General features: G+C 37.9%; 1 protein-coding gene across 10 annotated transcripts in view; it reads right to left on the reverse strand.

Annotated features, from left to right (window-relative positions):
* The window catches only part of tjp1a (tight junction protein 1a), an 83,176-nt gene that overhangs the window by 18,950 nt on the left and 42,045 nt on the right, over positions 1-22,181 (reverse strand). For 9 of the 10 annotated variants that reach the window (XM_067496336.1, XM_067496333.1, XM_067496335.1 and 6 more), the window contains 10 exons: positions 10,786-10,842; positions 8,709-8,833; positions 8,485-8,587; positions 8,025-8,352; positions 7,763-7,866; positions 7,204-7,372; positions 6,900-7,035; positions 2,788-2,924; positions 2,284-2,389; positions 967-1,117 (listed from right to left, as the gene is read on the reverse strand). In XM_067496336.1, coding sequence (XP_067352437.1) covers positions 967-1,117; positions 2,284-2,389; positions 2,788-2,924; positions 6,900-7,035; positions 7,204-7,372; positions 7,763-7,866; positions 8,025-8,352; positions 8,485-8,587; positions 8,709-8,833; positions 10,786-10,842 — 1,416 coding nt within the window. Of the gene's footprint in view, positions 1-966; positions 1,118-2,283; positions 2,390-2,787; positions 2,925-6,899; positions 7,036-7,203; positions 7,373-7,762; positions 7,867-8,024; positions 8,353-8,484; positions 8,588-8,708; positions 8,834-10,785; positions 10,843-21,244; positions 21,367-22,181 lie in introns of all 10 variants that reach the window. The other variant, XM_067496340.1, reaches the window with a different exon arrangement.

The following is a 22,181-nucleotide window of genomic DNA, read 5'->3' on the forward strand; positions in this document are numbered from 1 at the left end:
TAGAAAGACACATTTTCCTTCCCAGAAATAGGAGGGATTGACGTCTTTAGCTCAGCTAGAAAAACACAACCAAAAGGGAAACCACCTAAAGATGTCAAACAATGTCTTGAAAGTCCGTATGATGTGTTTGTACAGTGGAAACCACACAAATAGCCTCAAAGGTGGTCACAGCACTGTGACATGGGAGGAACACACTTATTTTAAGAGAAGTAGATAAGATATTAAACATCTTTGTTAATCAGATACATACATTACAGTCTGTTAATATCATGAGAAAATACTGTATGGCCACCTGTATTCCAGAGTACAAAGCTGAATTACAGAGCTCCAGAGTTGGAGCTGGTGTAATGCGTAGCTGTTATCTAAACAGGTCAAAATGGATCCAACACTGACATCAAGAGGGTTTCCATCATTCCACTGACAATGTTACTTTAGTATTCAGTGAAACAAACAGTCAACTGTTCCGAGGTCAGAGAGCAAAGACAACCTCTATTGTTTCTTCACACTGGAAACAAGGAGTGTTTTTACATGAGGCAGAGCCCGGGAATGACTCACAGACTGATAGATACATTGTACTGTATTCTCATCTCTTTCCCAAGAAATTAAACTATCGTGGCCACTGGAACATTTAGTTTCACAACTTTCTAAGTTAGTGTTGGAAGCTATGGCTTATCTATTTTGAAAATAACTCCAGATGTTCGTCTCACTTCCATACATGTAACATGGAATAAAAGGTGACAGAAAATACTAAATTGGAAAGAATTTCACAAGCCTGAGCAGTTGTTTTCTGGAGTACTTTCACTTACTGTGCAGAACAAGAAGAGCCTTGGTTGTAGGAAAGGACACATTTTTATAAATAATCAACTATAATCAACTGTAATTTCCTTCTCTCTCATAATACCATTAAAAACCAAGTTGAGCAGAAAGCAAATAATCATCTCGCTTAAGTGATTGAGTGCAGCATACCCTGAGAATCTGGTCTCCTTCCTCCAGCCCCTCCTTGGCTGCAGGACTGTCTTCCAAAACTCCTGCCACAAAAATCCCCACATCATTCCCTCCTGCTAGCCGCAGGCCGACACTCTCTCCTTTCTTGAACTTTACCAGCTTCATACTTGGTCTGCAGGAGTACACAGGTTGGCAGATAAATTTAAGCAAATAAGTTAGCAAATCACTGCTTTAAAAACATTCATTCTAAGAGACACATTACACAGCTAGCAATTCAAACAAGCAGAGTGTGTGTGTAACAAAACAGCCATAACAAAAGTAATCTGAACTACATTTCAAGAACAAGGTATGTAGCCTTTTTTTTTTTAGTAAATGATTATTAATACAAATAATATATAGGGGTTGGCATTAACGGCTTGTGGGGCAAGTAAACTCTATTGCCGGGCAAGTGGAATGTGTCATGCAGTTGCCCAATTGGGCAAGCAAAAGATAAATGTGACATTGTGCATTGTTTCCAAAACACTGATTTCTGTGTTGCCCCAATACAAATTTGTTAAAATCAAATTTTTTTTTGTAGAGATGCGCACAATTTTTATTTGATGCTGTCCTACCTCTGTTTACTAACTTCATCATAACTTTATGAAGGAATAATAACACGGATCCAGACAACAAATGAAGCATTTACCTTGTTTAGTCATATTAATGTAACTTTCATCAAATCTGCGAAACTGAATTCGTTTTTGTAGGAAAGATGTTTTTCTGCTAATCATTTCTTTTTCTTTCTCTGGTTTTGTTGTGACCTGTAATCAGAATTTTTGCCTGACTATAGCACTGTTGTATTTCTGCTTTTTCAAACAACAAAATATACAGATACAACAATGAATCCTTTAGTTATTTTTAACTTTTAATACAAAAGCGCACATTTAAAGACAAATTCTGTAACTTATTCATAACTAAAATTTTAGTCACATTTTAGTCACACGAATAACTTAACTAAACCCTGATATTAGAGGACAACCCTTTCTAGCAGAGCCACAGCTGCTCCAAGGTTAGAAGTTATCTGTAATAATAATTTTTGAAAAGTAGAGATTGTATATTATTACCTCGGAATTTTATGTTTTGTATGTTGTAATAATAACAATGATAATGACAATTATAATGATAATAGTCCATGTTAAGGCCAACATTTTCTGTTTTGGATAAGTAAGTTTGGCTATTATGCAAGTAAAACTCTCTGACCACTTGCCCTTTGGGCAATTGGTCAAAAGAGCTTAATTAAGCCCTGTATATATACTTTACACACTTGCCAAAAGGCATATGTGAATCAAAGACATTTACCTGAGAATACTGTCATCATGAGCGGCGTTGGGTACAGGGGCATCAGAGGGGCTGACAGGCAGGTCTACGTCAGGCTGACCAGGCTGTGCATAAACTGGCTTTGGTTCTGCCAAAAATATAAACATAGTAAGTATATTAACTTCCAGGAAAGTCTGCCCACACACTAAGGAAAGTCATATTAGTTTAATAACTTGGCAAAGTAAAGAGCTGGGTAATAATGACATCAGGGGTGAAAGCGAAAGCATTTACAATAATGTGTTCAGATGGGTTTTTTTTTTTAGGTGGTCTACAAAATGATGGAGCTTAGTATAAAAGAGATCTGAACCGTGGCTCATTGTCTGGCTTTGTGAAAATCATTTTGTGTTCTGATTTTGACAGATGCCTTAGCATCATCTTTATTTCTCAAAGTTTGCACTACATGCATTGAGACGAAAATAAAAAATGTGGTGAAGTTGAGACAAAACAAGAGACTACACTAATCCTTAATAAGTGTGGGTTCTTTACCAGGCAGTGGAGGTAACAGTTTGTCATCTCTGCTGGCCTGGTCACTGGCCTGTGACAAGACACCATCATCAGAGCTTTTGACTGTTGTGGACATGGCTACTGGTTTTGCTATGCGCTCCTCATCTCGACTTCTATGGCTGAAAGAACAAAAATTATGTCAATGATGAAATATGTCAATTCAATACCAGTTGACTGTCAATGTAAACAATTGAACTGGAGCATATATTACATGAGAGCAACATTACTGCTGACCTTAGTTTATGTTTTAAAAGCAAACACCAAAATGACCCCAAAAAGAAATTGCATGGACTACGTTTTATGTGACAGGGAAAATTGACAGAAAGCTCAAAGGCAGTAAGCAACAGCAATATGGCGAAACAGCTTTTGTTGGGGGGAAAGAAGTTCCTTTCATCTTCTTTTTGATGGTGGTTTTCTTTCCATTTTCAGTATAGAATCACAACGGCAAATCATATTTCCAACCAGAAACTAACATCAAGTTCAACTGGAACAAAGAGGATTTATAAATATTTTATTTCTAAGTTACATTTTTTCTCAGACTAATATAAATTCATATTTTATTAAACATTCAGTACGTTTCAAATAAAAGCACTGAGGCAGAGAATGAAATAATACCAAGTCTCCCAACATAAACTCTTGATTTGGGATACTTTTCAGCCCTGTTTGACCTGGTTAAAATAAACAAAAACTGTGTCTGAAAGTGAGAGAAAGATCAAGCAAGTGAGCAAAAGAAAGAAAGAGAGACAGAGACAGAGAGAGACAGAGACAGAGAGAGAGCAAGAGAGACTAGTGGCCTATGTTTAACAAAGTAGAAAGAGCTCTGTTGCTTAAAACAATGGATTGAATTCCAATCTGGTCACATGACTGCTTATTGGCACTGTACTTGAGCAGTACTCAAAAGCTTTTGTAGAAGAATGTGAAGGTGCAGGCTGTACCACTAGTTTAGACCAGGCAACTTCTCTCATAACTATTCACTTTTAAAAAGATATAGTTTTACCCATGTTCACACAATAAAGTAAACCAAGACAACACTTACATGCGATGACTAATACTTACAGTTTAACCAGTAACCCATTTGCAGTGTTTCCACTTAAGAATAGCCTTTTCTAAATGCCTGAATTTACCCAGCTGCTCTTTCTACACTTCCACTTTACAAGCAAGTCTGATTTGTACACCTTCACATTAACAGAATCAGCATTGGAGAGCTGGTTTGTTAAGAGAAGGATAAATGAAAACTACAGCCTGGGGATAAATAACAAACTTGTAATGGGAGAAGGTGTGTGTGTGTGTGTGTGTGTGTGTGTGTGTGTTTGTGTGTATAAATAAGAAAGAGGGAGACACGGTAACAGAAAGAGAAAAATTGTGCAAGAGTGGGGGACAGAAAGAGAGAGAGATGTGAGAGAGTGTTGTGGCCTGAATCTGCTGTTCCATGTTACAGAATGGTGTTAAAAAAAAGCCTTCATGCTGACAAACCAAATTTTAAAGAAGCATGTTTTTCAATACCTCCGCTTACAGTACATATTCTTACAGTAAGTTACTGGAAAGAGAGAGCAACTGAGAGAAATAGAGATAAAGTAAAAGAGCAGAAGATAGGGGACTCCACCGCTTAAATAAACCTTGTCTCACTAAAAACCTCTACACTGCAAAACAGTTCAAGTTTCAATAATTGCATCACAAGCGTCAAAATATTTAAAGAAAACATTAACTCAATTAACCGACTAGATATTCTCACCTCCTTTTTTTCTAAATGAACAAAGTGTACAAAATAACCTATATACACACACACACACAGTTTTATACTTACTATGAATAACACATTAAAAAAAAACTGACAATTACTCACAAATATATCTGCAAGATGAACCATGATGATAGAAGTTTTTGAATTAAATTCTTTAAAGGACAGCATAGAGAGTTTTTTGCTCGTGCACAAAATAAATTCATGCTAAATGAGAGACAACTTGGATGAAGGTTGTTTTTGATGATTTCCTGCATTCAGAAACACTGAACAGTGTCCTGTCCCATGCAAAACAATTTCTCTAAGCCAATCAGGTTAAGCGAACCATCTGGCTTGGGGCAAAGCACTGTGGGAAGTATGTCAAATTATTCACCCCCCCCCCCCTTCTGAATAGGGAGATAGTAAAAACAATCCCTTACATCACAGTCTAGACTTATTTCCTTAGTTACGTCCTAAACCACAAGTACATAGAAGGCAGGTGTAAATCCTCTTAGGACAATTGGTTTGAGCCTAGATTAACAGGTCATACAAAATCTGTAATGGTACACAAAAATAACATTTGGAAAGACATATCTGGTACACTAATTTAAGAGGACTCAAGAAAATATCAACACAAACACAAACTGGCCTGTTAGCAGTGAGATGCGTTCACTTACATTGATAGTAATCTGTGCAACAGTGAACCTGCCCTGATCCTGCATTAAAACAAGTTTTGTTACTCCACAGACACAATGTACCATCTATTAGAGTGGTTCTCAGTCGTGGTCTCTAAAGACCCCTGCTCTGCTTGTGTTTTAAATAACCCTAGAATTATTCAATGCTGATCGCCTAAATCAGGTGTGTTCATTCGATCACAAGCTTGAAGATACAAGTAACACTGTCTTAACCCACTCTTCCCTCATTTGAGATGGTATCTTCCAGCTTCTGAATGACTAAGACACCTGATGCCGCTAATAAGCACTATGTTGTTGAAAAACAAGCAGGGGTCTTTAAGGACCAGAATTGAGAATCACTACAGTAAATCTAATGAATTAGCAGCACTGAAGGTTAATCTATCCATGACATGACTGACAAGCGACTAGTAAGCTAGAGATCTAAAGTAGTAGCAGCATACTGAAGTAGCATCCTGCAGCTACAACTACCATCTAATTGTGAGATGCATGTAGAACAAGTAATGTAAGTAATATTTCACATGTTGCACACACATTTCACACAGCAAGACCTCCATCTCATCAGGATCACAAATTGAGAAATTTGCGTGTAATTGCTTATTTTATGCTTAAATATGCCTGCCCCCTGAAAAACCTCATTATGCATAGTTTCTATTTGACTAAAAACCAGTTGTCTGTAACATGATTTTTTTACTTAGGTGTATGACAGTGACCCAAGGCTCTTATTGTCTAAACATGATGAAATGGAAGCCTGGTCATGCGAGGCTCCCACAGTTCACTCCAGATCAAGTGCTTGAAGGTGGCATGGATTTGGAGCCAGTGACTGAATAACCACCCATACTTAGCAGTGTCAAATTAACTAGTTGTTGTGAACAACTTCCAGAAACCAGCACATGTATACAATCGGTCTTTTCTTATTGCATACAATGGTAGAATTAGCACTGGTCTGTTCCCAAAGGGAGCAAGGCTACTGCATTTCACTCCCTGGTCCTTGGTTTTAGCAATTGGATTCAGGTCTGCAAAAGCTACTGTAATCATCTCATTCAACTCAACCAATATCAGTGTGTTGTTCTTGCCTAGGAGCTAACAATGCCCAAGATCCACAGTGACTGGGAGTAAGTACAGCCATCTGTACGTGTCTTCTTTTGACATCTATGTGTTGGTCGGCTACAAGAAGCTATGCAACCTCTAAACTACAAGATAGATAACTTACTGGAAACTCCAACTGGCAGGAGAAAACAGCGATACATTGACAGTACAAACATTTAAATCAATGGAAAGAACAGCACATAATGAGTATAGAGTGTATACAGATAATCTCTGTCAAAAAGCATTGCATTTAAAATGCATTTAAAACCCAGATCATATTTAAACCACAGACAATTAAGACATTTACATAAGTAATGGAAAAACAAGTGAAACACAAAATGGATCAATTCTGCCCCTCTTCCCTGGACATTAATTAAACTGGGTGATGTCTCCTAAGGGAGAGTGATGGTTTATCCATGCTATGATTTATGCATTCCTGGAGCAAGGTGCTTACTCAGCATTCACTAACCTGTGGCTCTGAACATAATGAATGAAATTGAAGGTCTGAGAGTGTGGATCTAGGACTGTGGCATATGTGACAGCTGTGACCTATCACCAAATCTGAATTTGTGTGAGTGTGTGTGTATTTCACGTACCTGCCATTGCTGACCTGTCGAGGTGAGTGACGGAGATGGTCAGATGGTTCAGGCCTGTCAGGTGAACGTGATCGATTACCTTGCCCTTGAGATCGATTTGAATGGTCTGATGTCAATGAGTGTATTTCTGAAATGTCTGTGAATTTTAAATTACATGTGTATTAGCATTTAATAAATAGGGAAAAAAGCTACCGTTAAAACATCATTAACAACTATACTTTTATAAAGAAATAGTCAAACCTCGTACAATAAAGTATAAGATGCACCAAACAAGGAAACACTTGTATGTATAAGTTTGTCTCACCATCTCTGTCTGAGTTATTGGCTGATGGGATGCTGTCATCAAGGTCAGGAATGTTAAGCAGCGTGGCTCGTTCATCTCTCTGCACCACCATCTTCAACTTGCCCTTTGACCTCTCGATCAGCTTCTTCGCATCTATCAGTGATAGATTCTCTGTAACTGTGCCATTGATCTGCCAAAGGGGGAGAAGCAGGTTAGTACAAAAACTAAACAGAAAAGTCACTTTCACTGCACATTTTTTTCTGTTTATACCCCAATATGTTTTTGAAATCTATGGGATCATCACAAGACAAAGAGGAATTGTAGCCAGCCCAGAACTACCTCAAATTACAATAATAATACAATAATACAATAATGATGCCTTAAATAAGGACAAGTAGAGAATAAAAGAGAATAAAAACAACATTCATGCATTTTTAAAATAATCTGATTATTAGAATAATTTCAATATTAGTCTGTTTTACCCAAATGTATTACCCCATATAGTGTTTTTTTGAATCCCCTACCCATTTAATCACTTTTCTTTAATCACTTTTGTAACCATTCCCCTCATTTTTCTTACCTTAAGCACAACATCGCCCTCCTGGATATTTCCATCCCTGGCTGCAAGGCTCTCAGGAGAAATGTCCTTCACAAAGATGTGGCTTGCCAATCGCAGTCCATATTCTGTTTTTAGAGTTGATAAACATAAAGCTATGTTATGGTATTTGGCATATGGCATTTCTTTTTAATAATTTCTTTAAGTATTTTTAAGTTTGTATTTTAACTGAGTTTATTAACAAAATATCCAGTAATCAAATTTTCTGATGCTTTGCTTTACCCACCTTCATTTTTGCGGGACTTGACGAGGGTGACCTTGGCAGGCCTGGGTGGAGCAGACGAGGTTTGTGATCGGCGATCGGAGCGTGGTGAGACACTCCTCTCCCTTGAGGCACTGTGATCCCGCTTACCACTGCTGCTACGCTCACGATCTTGACGTCTGCTAGTGCCTGTACCTCCACTTGCTCCTCCATAGGCACTTGGGCCACCATGACCACTTTGGTGATCATAGCCATCCTCCTCATCACTGTCTTCTTCCTCGTGCTCTGACATTGTTTCTCTGTCTCCTGGCCGCGAAACAGGCATCTGTACTTTCCTCTTCCTACGGATAGTCTATAGCAAAAAGTTGAAGATTTTAAAGGGGAAACATCATTTTCACACTAACATCTGAAATACATCCATTGTAACTTCATGGATAACTGTAAAATTATTTGGCTGGACAAAAACATTCTGTGTTTAACTTACTATTTTTGCATTTTTGCCACTCTTGCGGAGTTGCTGCACAGCGTAGGAATGCTCTACATTGTCCATAGAGACAGCATTGACCATCACCACTCGATCATTTTCTCTAGAGAAAAAAAAAAAAAAAAAAAAAAAGTAAAATTTTTTTTCCTTCTTTAAACATCAAAATACAGTAAAATGCTCAACATTATCACATAAACACGAAAGCACTATCGGCAAGCCCTTACTGTAGCAGCCCTTCTGCAGGACCTCCTTTTAATACATCAGATATCACGATGGAGGTCTCTCCACTCTGAAAATGAGGGTTGTCTCGTCCACCTGAGATGGCAATGCCAAACCCAAATCCTGGTGCCTATACACACAGAAATACAGAAAAGTGTCTCTGATATATCATAAATAACAATTATGTTGGACTTTTGTTGGGGTTTGATGTGAGCACCACTAGGTTCTCTGAAGGCTAAACAGAAAATATTATCCAGTTAAAACATTGTTATTTCTACCGTCCAGTGAAGAAGAACTTTGGAAACTAAGATATTTAGTCTGGGCAACAAAAAAAGCTCTCCAAAGTCTGTTTCAGACATGTACTCTGGAAATTGTTAGGATAAATCAGCCTTGGACTTTGTCCAGAGTAGCCTTTCAGACATCTAACTCACAGCGGGAGATCATCCGAGTGAGAAGCATCCTGGGGTCTGAAAATCCGCTCGATTTCCGTGCGCAATCAGCAAGAAAAGGTGGCACAACTTGATATAAAATTTTACATTTGGGAAATAGTGTGTTTTTTGCATCAGCATCAACTTAAGATCTTTGGTTATGTTCTAACAAAGTCTTAAATTAATCCTGATTTTCAAGGACACCTGCTCTGCTTGTCACTGACGAGCAGCTAAGTTCAACTAACCACAACTCTATCTCTTGAACGTGCAGATTTGCCCTTTACAACAACATCAGAAAATATTAGAAAATTTCTGAATATTTTATCCTAATCTTTTTAGAGGCACTAGTCGTATCTCATTTTGAGTACTGCAATTCCTGGCCAGACAGGGCTACCAGCATACACAATGAAAATTCTCAAATTTTTGATTAACCAAAAATGGCACATTTCACGCCATTATTCATATCTCTAGACTTGTTTTCAATAGCCACCCACATTAGGTATAAAGCTCACCTACGGGGTGCTCAGCTCAACTGCACCTACCTACCTGACTATCCTCATCCTTATCAAAAATCCCTTTTACCCACTGTGCTCAGCCAAGGAATTGTGTCTACTGGTGCCTCCACTACAATGAAAAATATCCTATGCAAATCTCTTCAGCTCAGCGAGCTACCTGATGCTGCACACTAAGCAGTCTTACTTCTCATATTAAAAATAAAGTTATAGAAACAACTCTTCATCCCCATCTTGCACTCACATCATATAAACCTGGAATCTTTCTTCTCGTTGCACATTGCTTTAATATCTTCTCTCTGCCTTAAAAGTTTGCTTGGTTTGTACCTCAACTGTAAATCGCTTTGGATAAAAGCATCTCTCAAATTAATACATTTAAATGTCATTTTTCAAATTGTTTCCATGGAGGCTTAGGAGAACTGCTTTATTGTGCCTATACAAATCCGACACCAAGGGGGCAAGCAACGCTATGTAAATGGCTAATCTTACAAGCACAACAACACAGGAGAGCTGCGAGGCTGTGAACAATAGGCCATGCTGGATCGCTCCTTCAGCCTTAATAAAGCCACTTCTAATTAGATTACAGCAAGTCTACAGTCTAGACAGGTGCTCTGCAAAATCGTATGACAGATCAGCATCAGATAACAAAAATGTACACCCTTAAAGCAAAATAAGAATCTGTAATTCACTAGTTTAATATTTAACCTGATGATGATGATAATTGTGCGAGGGGGGCATTCACTGCACTTCCAGTAGCTTTTGTGCATAAGTACATGGGAAAGAAAAACCATATAAGTCAAAACTATCCTATCACTCTATCCATGGAGTTGTGCTAAAGAGAAGAGTATGTTGCCAACAGGAAGGAAGTGAATTGAAGTAGTAAGGAAGTTGATGCAGATTTTTGTCTTCCATAGTCTTGTTTCCTGCCATCTGGGTTCCCTGACTATTGTTTCACTACCACACATCCTGCTGCTACAGCTGGTTCTCCAAGTACAGAGAAGAAGATGGTTGGGCAGAGGACAGGGAGAAAACAGTGGATGACATGTAAGACATTCTACCTGATTAGGATGCGACACAGAGAAAGGAGAAAGGCACAAAAGCAAAGAAAGGGGAGAGTAGAATAAAGAGTTGGAAGACCTTACCCTTTGAAGGGTCACTGTGTGCTGTTCCCATATCACTGTTTCCTCCATTGCTGCACTCTGCAACACAGGACACAAAAGGAAAAAATATCATTCTTCTGAGGCTAATCTATTGGTTACAAGTGTACAGTCAAAAAAAACATCTTCACATGACATTGCACTGTATGACATAAAAACAAGGTTTTGGTATATTTCAGCATAAACACCAAAAGACATAACAAAAAAAATGGAATTAGCTCTTGAAATTCTACAGATGTACCATTTTTTATCTGCAGCTTTAGATAGGAGTGCCATTATAAAAACTACACAAACACCTAGTATTTCCATATTCCATTCAGTTTTAGTAGACAGAAAGGCCCTTTGGCTATTTGCATGGCTGAAGTCCTGGTGTTGCACAGGTCTACACGGAGAAAAAAATAAAATAAAAAATAAAAGAATTACTCATGCTGCTGTCATTCATAAACAACCACCAGGGACTGACAGAGACTCTGTAATGTTGACTGAAATGATTCACCTGAGAGAGCTAAAGCATAGAAGGTATTTAGCTGCTCCTCTGACCTGCCACACTGGATTAAACTGATGCTTGGGAGGCACTTTTTGCCTTGACTCATTCTCTAATTTAGTAATTTAGCTACATCAAGTTTCTTTATATGAATGGTTTGTTTTTTAACTTTTATTTCACCTAGATTCAATATTGCTGGTTCCATGTAAATCAACTTTAGAAAACTGTTTTACTCTTATTGGGGCTCAATGTAAGTCTCACACCACTGTTTGTTTATTTTTTGGGTTTTTCTACGGAAAAGCACTTTACCCCAGTTTTGAATTACAGCTTTATGTTGCTACACTCCAGCTGATGAAAAAACACTACTGTCCTGTCTGCCTGCAGGTAGTGATGGTGCAGCTGTCTGTGGCAGAGTGCTGTGCACAGTACAATGTGGCAGGGGAAGGAAAAGACATAAACACTACCACACATGTGGCAGGGTGCTCATTTACTACACCTTCTATAATCAGCCTTTTAAAATAACACACTGCGTCATCTGTCCACCCTATCGTTGTAATAATCTTGCTGCTTCACCCCTTCATTATCACCTAATCCCTAAACCACATTACCCATCATCTTCAACATCTTCATGCTCATTACAGTCATCACCTTCCCTTATCCCAAATATACAGTTTATGAAAGGTTCACACTGTAGGGTTACCACCTGCATGGAATGAGGAGACAGACCAACAGGCAGTAATTGTCTGGTGGTTAACACACCCAGAAAAACAGTACAGTAGGTTTGTTGAGAAAATATGTTTTAAAGAATTTCATTAAAATTATTTAACAGGACACTTCATTTTTGTATTGTGCATAAGTTGATTATTCACAAAACAATTATTCATTTGAATCCCTTTTCAAGCCATATGACAAACATTTATAGCTTCATACTGCAAGTTTAACCATTTTTTGCTCTTTTTTTTAAATACATGTGTGTTTTTGTGTGAGTAATGAGTATAAATAGAAAAGAGTCTGGAGTTGTATAAAAATAATAATAACCAATAATAAAAATAATATTTAGCATTGTCTCTAAACTTGAACCATTTGCAAAAACCATCAATATAACCAGAACTACACAGCCTTAAGTATGGGTTCAGTGAAGAGTGAAATATGCTGCATTTACTGTAGACCCCCTAATCTGGGTATGTGCTTCAATAATCAGCTGCCTAATTCTTCTGAACTGTAGGACATTGATTCTGTTGGCCTCTACCTCTAGAATACAAAGTTAACCCTTTGACCCTAATTTCTATAGCAGCTCTGTGTGGACGTTATTTATGTCCATAATTGGCAAATAGGGCTTGGGTGTCCCTCCCCCCTTCTCCTCACTCCTCCCCTTTCTGCTTCTATGACAAAGAGACATGACCCATTTAACCATAGCTCCCCCTGACATTCCCAAACACATCCTCTTCTCTACAGTGTTTTGTGAGACATTCTTCTGTCCATTTAGCCATTCATTTATTCATCCAACATTCCATGCAGATAGAGAGGTGCTAGGCCAAAAGAAACAGTGTGGTGGGGTCATGTGACCAGTCAGACAGGTGGCCTTGACCTTGAACTGAGTGCTGGACCTATAGGCAGGGTGAGGGAGGAGAAGAGGGAAGCAAGGATATGGGCTGCTGAAAGAGCATATATATATTTATATATATCATAATATAATATAACATATACACACACACACACAGTCAAGGGACAGGGTACATAAAATTTCACCAGATGACATGTTGATAGTGTTTTTTTTAACCATCCATCTTACACACACTCCAACATAATAGTAATAAAACTATGCACCTAAATTTAAAATCAAAGCCAACTAAGAGAATTAAAAAAAACTTCTATGTAAGATGTTTTTTGTTCAACAAAGTCTCAGCCTTCTAAAAAACTGAAATGTCCCATACAACCAAACACACTGCCCATGAGGAGTCTTGTTAGGGAGTGTTTACTGTAAATGAAGGGTGTATGAGGGTGTAAGCATGGTTGCAACATAAGAAGCAATTGGTTATGACTCAAAAGTGACTGGAGACATATACACCAATAGCCTAGTTTGAAGTGAACTGTTAAGCACTTGAATAAATTGCATAATAGGAATAAAAAACCTAAACTGTTGGTTTAGGTTTGCTGGTTCAGGATTCTGACAGAACTTTCAAGTCATGGATATTTAATTCACATTTGATTTGTTGCTTAACCATTTGACAAGTGACAGAGGAAGCTCTTATCAAAATCAACATTCTCAAAGTCTTTCAGTTTGACCCTAAAATTCCACCATGCTTCAGTTGCTAGTCTGTGTGAGATGTCCAGAATTTAAAATAAACCATGGACAGGGTTTACTGTCGATATTCCATAAGATATGTCACAGTACTATAAAAATCTTACATACTATTGTTTTCTACACAAATTGCGTGGCTATGTTTAGCTATGTTTCGTAGTTATGTTTAGCTTGTGAGTGGTAAAACCCTGCCTTTCACACAAACAGTTGAGACTGAGACAGGATATTAGGCCTACACCTTAAAAAACTTTTTAAAGTCATGTTTTTGCAAGTTACATTGTTTATGGCAGACTGATTAAGAGTCAGGATGTTAGTCACGATGGTAATGGAGAAAGAACCTGTCTCTGCTCAGAGTATTTATCCACTGGGATTTCAGCTCTGCATCCCAGATGAGATTATTATAGTAATTAATCACTCCAATGTGATTAACAGGGATTATGATTAACAGAGATATAAACATGGCAGAAAGAAGATAGCACTAAAGTGAAAGTTTTAGGAAAACTTAAAAGGGCATTTGGCAAAACTAACCAGTATAATCATGCTAACACCAATGTTTATTAAGAGACAGATTAACACCCAGTTCACTTAACTGGGTCAATTTCAACTGCTAATGAATATGTGAAATAAATGAGGGGCCAACAAATCAAGTACGGTTACCTCATATTTTGATACAGGAAAATTTGATTTCATGCAAAAAGCAAAAATCAGAACACGCAGAGCCAAAATAAACATGAATGCAAGCGTCTCCCATTTTCTGGAGTAACACAATAATAAAAATACTGAGAGACAAAGGATGAGGTTTATCTCTGCGGTCACAGTGTTGTGTGAAACAATGGTGCGCTTGATGTTACGCAAACTGACTGCAGCCTAGTGTATTTATACATCCATATTAGTCAGACTTGAGCTTTGGCCAGCAAGGCCCAGGGCTGGGAAACAAAGCGCTGCCATCAAACCACACACATGTGGACTTGTTCATGCACAAACATGCACACACATATGCACACACATATGCACACACAACAGCCATGATCTAACACAACAGGGCCTCTTTATTCAAGCTAGAGGCAACCTGGTTTTGCCCTGCCTGGTCCACCATAACACAGAGTCCAGTTGATAACGGCTCACTCAGGTTCTTCAAAGGCAAAATTAATCCAGTTCTCTGGTGCATAGTGATGAACAGACTGGAAAAATTAGTAGTGAAATGGACTAATGACCTGCTGCAGAGCATTACGATAAATAAGGTCAGGTCAAGCATGTAGATCTTAAATGAGTGACTATCAGTCTCTCTATCACTCTAGAAGCAAATACGTTAGTCGCAAAAAGCCACATACATAGACTGTCACATATACAACTTGGGTGAATTTCACAACAATAACAATAACTACACACTGATCGACCTCTAACTACCTCCTTTTTTCCTAAGTCAAGATAAATCTTTATCAGCAAGGAAACTGACACATGCACAGGTGACAATTATATCATCTTAGAAATAATGTCATGAACTGAGAGGAGGTTTATAAGAAGCACATTACAAGCTTATCAGTAATTCACCAATGACACTCCTGTCCATTACTTACCACCTGCTTCAAACAAACATCCTTTTAGCTGAACCACAAGAATTCTGTATACAGTGGGCGTATGAATTACAAGTCAAAGTTGTTTTTCATGAGAAAAACATGGGAGAAAAATGTGGGAGATGAAAGAAAAGGTCAGGAATGATATCCACTTAGAGAAAGATTTTCCCTTGTCTGTCTTCTTAAACATTTGTCTCCCTCACTTGTTTTAAATAGGGTAGCTATGACCTCAATATTAAACACAGGAGAAATAACACCTTTCTGAAAGATCAACTTAAAAAAAAAACATAAAAAAAAAAAAACAGAATTGATAACTTTGTCAAGTAGAACTCATGGCAAAGTTGCCAAAGTTGCTGTATTAAATTGAACTAGTTTACCTAATGAAGTGGCCAGTGCATGCGCACATCCACATACACCTTTTAACATGACCTGGTGATTTTATTATACAAAACTAATTAAGTTTGTGTACCTCCACACACCAGGTATTACATGTTGCTCTGTATGGGCTATGCAGCTGCAGACTGGTCAGGTTGCCCTTAGCCAAGATTCTCTGGTCTGATTAAACCAAGACTGAACGGTCTATCCTCAAATCTAAACCTCATGTTTGGAGGAAACATTTGGAGGAAATACCATTCATTACCTATCCATTACCATCCCTACAGTGAAGCATAGTGGTGGCAGCATCATTGCGCTTTGGGAGTGGTTTGTCAGCAACAGGGACTGGGAGACTGGACAGAGTTGAGGGAAAGCGAAATGGAATAAAGTACAAAGATGTCCTCAATGAAAACCTGTTTCAAAGTGTTCAGGACCATAGACTGGGCCGAAGGTTTACCTTTGACCATGACAATGGTCCTAAGCACTAAAGGAAAACTCTGAGGATACCTCCTCTATTGGTTTTTCTGACGTATCTTTTATTTCTTCCCCCACAAGTGTTTATTTTTGAGAATTGAAAATATTTTTGGAATTCTCCTAATCTGATTGTAATTAGTTTATGAGTCCGGTTATTGTATTTTGAGTTGACAGATGAATTTGCCTTTATGCTAATTTGAGGCACCTTGAATGTATAAAACGTACTATACAAACATAACTGACTTGACTATCGAGGTAGGTTATATTGAGATAAAAAAATAAAAATAAATAATGAGCAATAGACTAGTTTTTAGATGATGAAAAATGTGAAGTAAAATCCTGAAAAACCTTTAGATTAGTGTGCCTGCTCTTTGGTGACAGCCCAGAGCAGGATGTATGCAGGAGTGGCCCCAGCACCCACAGGAAAACACTCAATTTCCTGTTTGCAGGAAATACCTTTGGCTTCTAGTGAAATCCCAGTGTACCATTACTGAAATTTCTTCGTATAACTCACCTTCTTACACAACCTCTGAGGTTCTATTCTTCCCTTATTTTAAGGACAAGTTTGGCAGCAAATGAACATTCCATTACAGGCCAGACCAATAAAGGCCTAATATGCTATAAAGCCATTTATGTCACTGTGTCTTTTCCAAATACATCCAGATCACATTGCTAACGAGTGGATCCTTTTTTTCCTTTATGCGTTATTATTCCCTCATGTGTCATGCATAATTTCAACAACATTTAGACATTTTTGCCCCTCAAAAACTAAAACAAAAATGTATATGTTGCTTGGATGTACTGCAGAAGGGTTATAACTCCGCAGCAGAGAATCAGCTAGAGGGCTGCATGTATCACAGGACTTTGGAAACAAGGATGGATGAGGATAGAATACAAGGAGGAAATATAGGGGAAGAGGAAATTTGGGATGAACATTAAGATAGGCAGCAGCATCGGAAAAATCACCCTGTACCCACAGCTCGTCTATCACTGGGGCAAATGTATCCATGGCGACAGTATCACCCCTCTTACTGGACCCAACAGAAAGAGAGGCAGCAGGGCACGCAAACAACACATAATTAGAGATACAGGAGCTATCTGGAGGACAATCATTAAACACGTGCAAATGCAATAAAAGCTACTAATGTAAGCCTTTACATTTGTCAGTGAGATGAATGTGTACTAAGAATTGCACAGGTAAACAACAAAATAACTGTTGTATAAAACAAATTAATTCAGAAGTATCCATTTTTTAGGGCAGGTTGTGAATGTTATAAGAGGGTAGAAAGCTTAAAATGTGTGGAAACACACACGGATGTGCAGATGAGGGCAAGTAGCCAATGGGCAGATGACGACGATGGTGTAGAGCCTCAGTCAGCAATGATGTACTGTTGTGCTGACATGCTCAAATATGCTTGCGTTAATTAGTTTCAAACAGCAGCTCTGTTAAAAATCCCTCTATCATGACTGTCCTCAAAGCAACACACATACCCACACACACACACACACCCACCCACCCCCACACACCTCCAACTGTCTGACAGAGTAACTGCTTGAATAGTGAGGGTAGCAATAAAATACAAAACCTATAATCCAGGCTTTTGGATTAAAACGTTAATCTGAGCCATGCTTCCCTCTGAAGTCTACTGCTGCTGTCTCATGAAAGCAGACAGTGGAATGGATAGCAGAATGGATAGATGAATAGATAGATGACAGGATGCAGAACTAAAGCAAGTGTGGCTCTTAAAACGTCTGGAGACATAAAATGTATTATTCTAGTAGCACTAGTAGGTATAAGGAAAAAAAAAACTGGGAAAGAAAAGGGGGAAACTGCATCCCTAATTCTTGTTAGTTGTTATAAGATTTATTATTTCCTATTTTCATAAAGAATTTCTTGTTTTAGAGGATGATGTGATAAATGACTGTTTTATTTTAAAGGTCCTTCACTAACAAAGAATATACAATATTCTTTTTCTCATGTGTATTATGTATGTTTCAATCCTGTAAACCATGTGTAAGATACATATGCATAATATTTATAACTGTTTTTAAGTTAGATCTTTATTGTAGCTCATGTGCAGCAAGCTGTTCATTGCCATCCACTGACCCAGACACACAGCATCTCATTCAGTTTCTCCAGCAGCAAAGTCATCCCAGCTCAACCACGCTAACTGTTCTCTGGCTGAAGAAACAGGAAGTGTGTGTAGGTCAGAGAGGAGTCTGTGTTAACTTCTGCTGGGATTATGACTTCCTATTACTTTACAATTCCTCTAAACTTAAAGCAGTTTGGGATTTGGTGGCCCACCTTCACAAGAGCAAATATTTGATTTAAGGGAAGATGTTTTAATGTTTTTTAAAAGAACTATTTTTTTTCTCCTTCTGTGGAGTTTGCAGATTAAAGTTAGGGAAGCATTAAAGGCTGCAAGTGAAACCAAATATTAAATAAATTATGACATACTGTGAGCTATAATCATAAAAAAAGTCATTTTATGAACTAAAACTACCTTCTTTATAATATTACATTTAGTAATTTAATAGAGGGATTAACTTTTGGTTAATTATAAAGTGAAGGCAGGATACTGTTTTATGAGTACAGCTTTATTGGTATGAGTAGCTATATGATATGTAAAGGACAAGGGTGATGCACCTTTGCATTTTCTTGTTGTTTTTAGTAGACAAAAACACACAAGCAAACATGCAGACCTACTACACTAGGACTTCTTGTTGTGTCCGTGGAAACACAATGTAAGACAAGCCACTAAAAATGATAACCAGCCCAGCACCGGTACCTTTGGATTCAGCCAATCATCATGCACATAACTATCAGTATTACCACCCCCCCACCCCCCCTCACACACACACACACACACACACACACACACACACACACACAAACACAGAGGAATGTGCAGATAAGAAGACATGGCTCATTGCTGCCTGTTTCTCATTCCCAACAATTTCCCTCACCTTCTCCTTGACTTAAGTTCTATTGCTGCATTTACCTCCCGCTCCGTTTCATTTTGTCTTGTTTCCACATTCTCAGTCTATTCAACAACAAACAACTGATTAGAATGTAATAAAATTAATATGACTTGGTAAATTTAATGTCAGAAAACCAAAATAAAGAAGTAGCACTTACTTTATCGGTGCCAAGTATGATCAATAGCAGCAATTACAGTCAAGACTATATAAAGGTTTCTTAAAAATTCCCAGTGTACAGTAGTTAGAAAATCATCTCACCAGGCAAGTTAAATTTAAAAACAACAAAAAAAAAAATGTCAAAGAATAAGGAAGGATGGTTCACGGTAAACTTGATTTTGTTGCTGTGAAAACCACTCAGTTCTGTATCACTGAGGTGTTAAAGGACAAGTCAAGTCAAGGGTCAGTGCTGCTTTGTGAACATTATGAAACCACAACACTAGTATTCCCAGGACTTATATGATGATTTCCACTCCATACTTTTTCTGCTTTTACAGTGGTGAAACTCACTGTACCACATGGGAAAACAGGCTTGGGGAGACACACACACCCACTTCAAACAAAGGGGCGATTCAGCAGGGGTCTGCTCATGTTTGCCTACCTCCACAGAACACACAGGATGACTAAAAGTAGCTAGTACCAGCAAGGACATATACATATCACGTCTGCCACAATGAAACCGCAATGTCTACACGTGTTGATAAAAGCAGCTTTTGACTGTTCAAACATCAGCTTGGAGCAGGGGGTTGAAATATTTGACAAAAGATGGAAAAAAACGAATAAAAGAAAAAGAAAAAACCTTTTCACATTTTAGGTTGCACAACATGCTTCAAACTACGAAACTATGAACCACAACGAATAGTCTCCAGAGTCACATTAAACAAGAAGCCAAACCCACTCAATGGCATTCCCAAGCCTTCTGAGTATTTTGCTACAATAGGCATGTTGTGGGGCAGAAGCTATAGTGAATTAATGAGAGGCCAGCATAATTACCACTGCATTCTTTAACAAGATGCACAAACACAGATAGATAACAAACAACTCCAGTGTACCCTTGTCATAGAGGATGGTTACACCCTCCAATGTATCTACTTAACTAATCACAGTGTAGAAAGAACAATGTTTATAATCTGTAATAAATGTATATAATTATATCATTATGTCATTTGGTAGTGTATAAATATAAAGTGAGTGAGGAATATGTTGCTGTTTTCAGAAGGTTTTTTTTAAACTGTAGTCTAGAGGAATGCCTTACGGTCCTTACGGTCCTGATCACATTCTTTGACACTCATCCAATTATTTTTTAGTACCTGTGGAAACCATGGGAGAGTTTTCTTTGACTATGGTAAAACTATTTAAACTGATATAACCTTACCATGTGCCATTTAAGTAAGTGAAACTGCCTGCTACTCCGTGTTTATTTTGTGCCCTCTGCAGCTCACCTGCTGTTTACTTGCATGCATTATTGTGCAAGTAATTAAAGATGTGCGTGGGGCATTATGACAGCTGATGCATGTAGAGTAAAATAAATACTGGAAAGATACTAGGTTCTGCATCCCTCCGGATATAGAGGAGATCCTCAAGTTTTCCCTAATGTACGCTATGGAAAGAAAAACTGGTTTTAAAGAAGTGACTGTGTATATCTGACTGTGTATTTTTCTGGCAGTTTGATACTCTGTGCTGCAAATACAGTTGACCGATTTCTACACGTGTAAAAATGAAAGGAGAAAAGTTCTTAGATGACTTTTGCAACGGGGAACTAACCCTAACCAACTTGCTGAGCAAAAAATACCAGGTTTTGATTTGCAAAGATAATAACTCTTACATACACACTACACAACATACCTCATGTCCTGCAGACTAAAGTAAAATGCGTTATATAAAAGACAAGGTATTAAGAATATACAACTGATTACAAATGATGTGCTATTTGTCAGAGCGCAGGGACTTGATGCTCAAATCACATTGCACTTCTACATATGTGCACGTCTACAGACACAATAAACCCACATAATTAAAAGACACAATGACAGTTCATGATCATCGCAATATGTTTTTTTAAAAAAAAGTAAATTCTCTTATTAGGCAAAATCTATTGTAAACATTTGTATATTAACAGTGATGACCAATTCAGTAAGTCAGAAGACACAGTCTCCCATAGGCTGACGACAGAAGACAGTGCTACACTTCCAATGCTGTGGAAGATTAGGAAATAAACACATATTATTGTGTGTGTAGGCATGTAGGGTGACAAGCCTTGGGATGAATCTGTTCCGGCCTCTTTTTCCCCTTTCCTCAACCAGCTGAGCCACAGCTGCCGCATTCACTCTGTCTTGTCCTTCCTCGCTTCCCCTTTCACCATCTCTCTTGTTCTGTCCCTGTCTCACACAAACACACACACACACACACACACACACACACACATACACACACACACATAAACACCCCATTTCAAATCTCTTACAGTGGAGGTGAAAATGATAAATGCCTGAAAGGACCTGCTCTACCCTGACAGAAAGGATGTAGGAGTGGCTTGGAGAATCCCAGTGATAAAAACTATTTTCTTCTCATATTGATATTTGTTGCAATATACAGCTACTCTACCAAAATATATAAACTAAAATATAAAGAGATTTCATAGCAACAAGTGTACAGCTAGAAAAGAATTACAAATAAAACGAACATCATTGCTCTTTTTTTGGGGTTTGGGTGCTTGCTGCAACCTGCTGGTCTAGCTTCACACAGCCACACATTTCAAGTTCACTGTTCACTGAGTGATTGAAGTCCAAGGACAGAAACATGACAGCTAATTTACTCCAATCAAGATTCAATCATGACCAATCTAGAAATATTTAAATGAAATCATGATTTTCTGCAGCATAAAAAACAAACAAAAAAAAAACAACTAAACTTCAATTACCACTACAAACATTTGGCATCTCAACTTAAGGTTTCACTGACATGGTGGTTTGACTACATAGCAAACTTTGTTTTTTATTAAACATATTTATATAAATTATAAATTATATAATATAATGATATAATATTTTACACCTATGGTGTTTCTTGGAAATCAGCGAGTAAGAACAGCCAAATAAACAACTTTGATCAAGATATGGCCTTGCATATTACTGTCATATGTTTAGAAAAAGAAAATTCTTTATACAAAAACCCCTGACCAAAACTGGAAAAA

Source organism: Channa argus, chromosome 2 (genome assembly GCF_033026475.1).
Source record: "Channa argus isolate prfri chromosome 2, Channa argus male v1.0, whole genome shotgun sequence".
NCBI classification, from domain to species: Eukaryota; Metazoa; Chordata; class Actinopteri; order Anabantiformes; family Channidae; genus Channa; species Channa argus.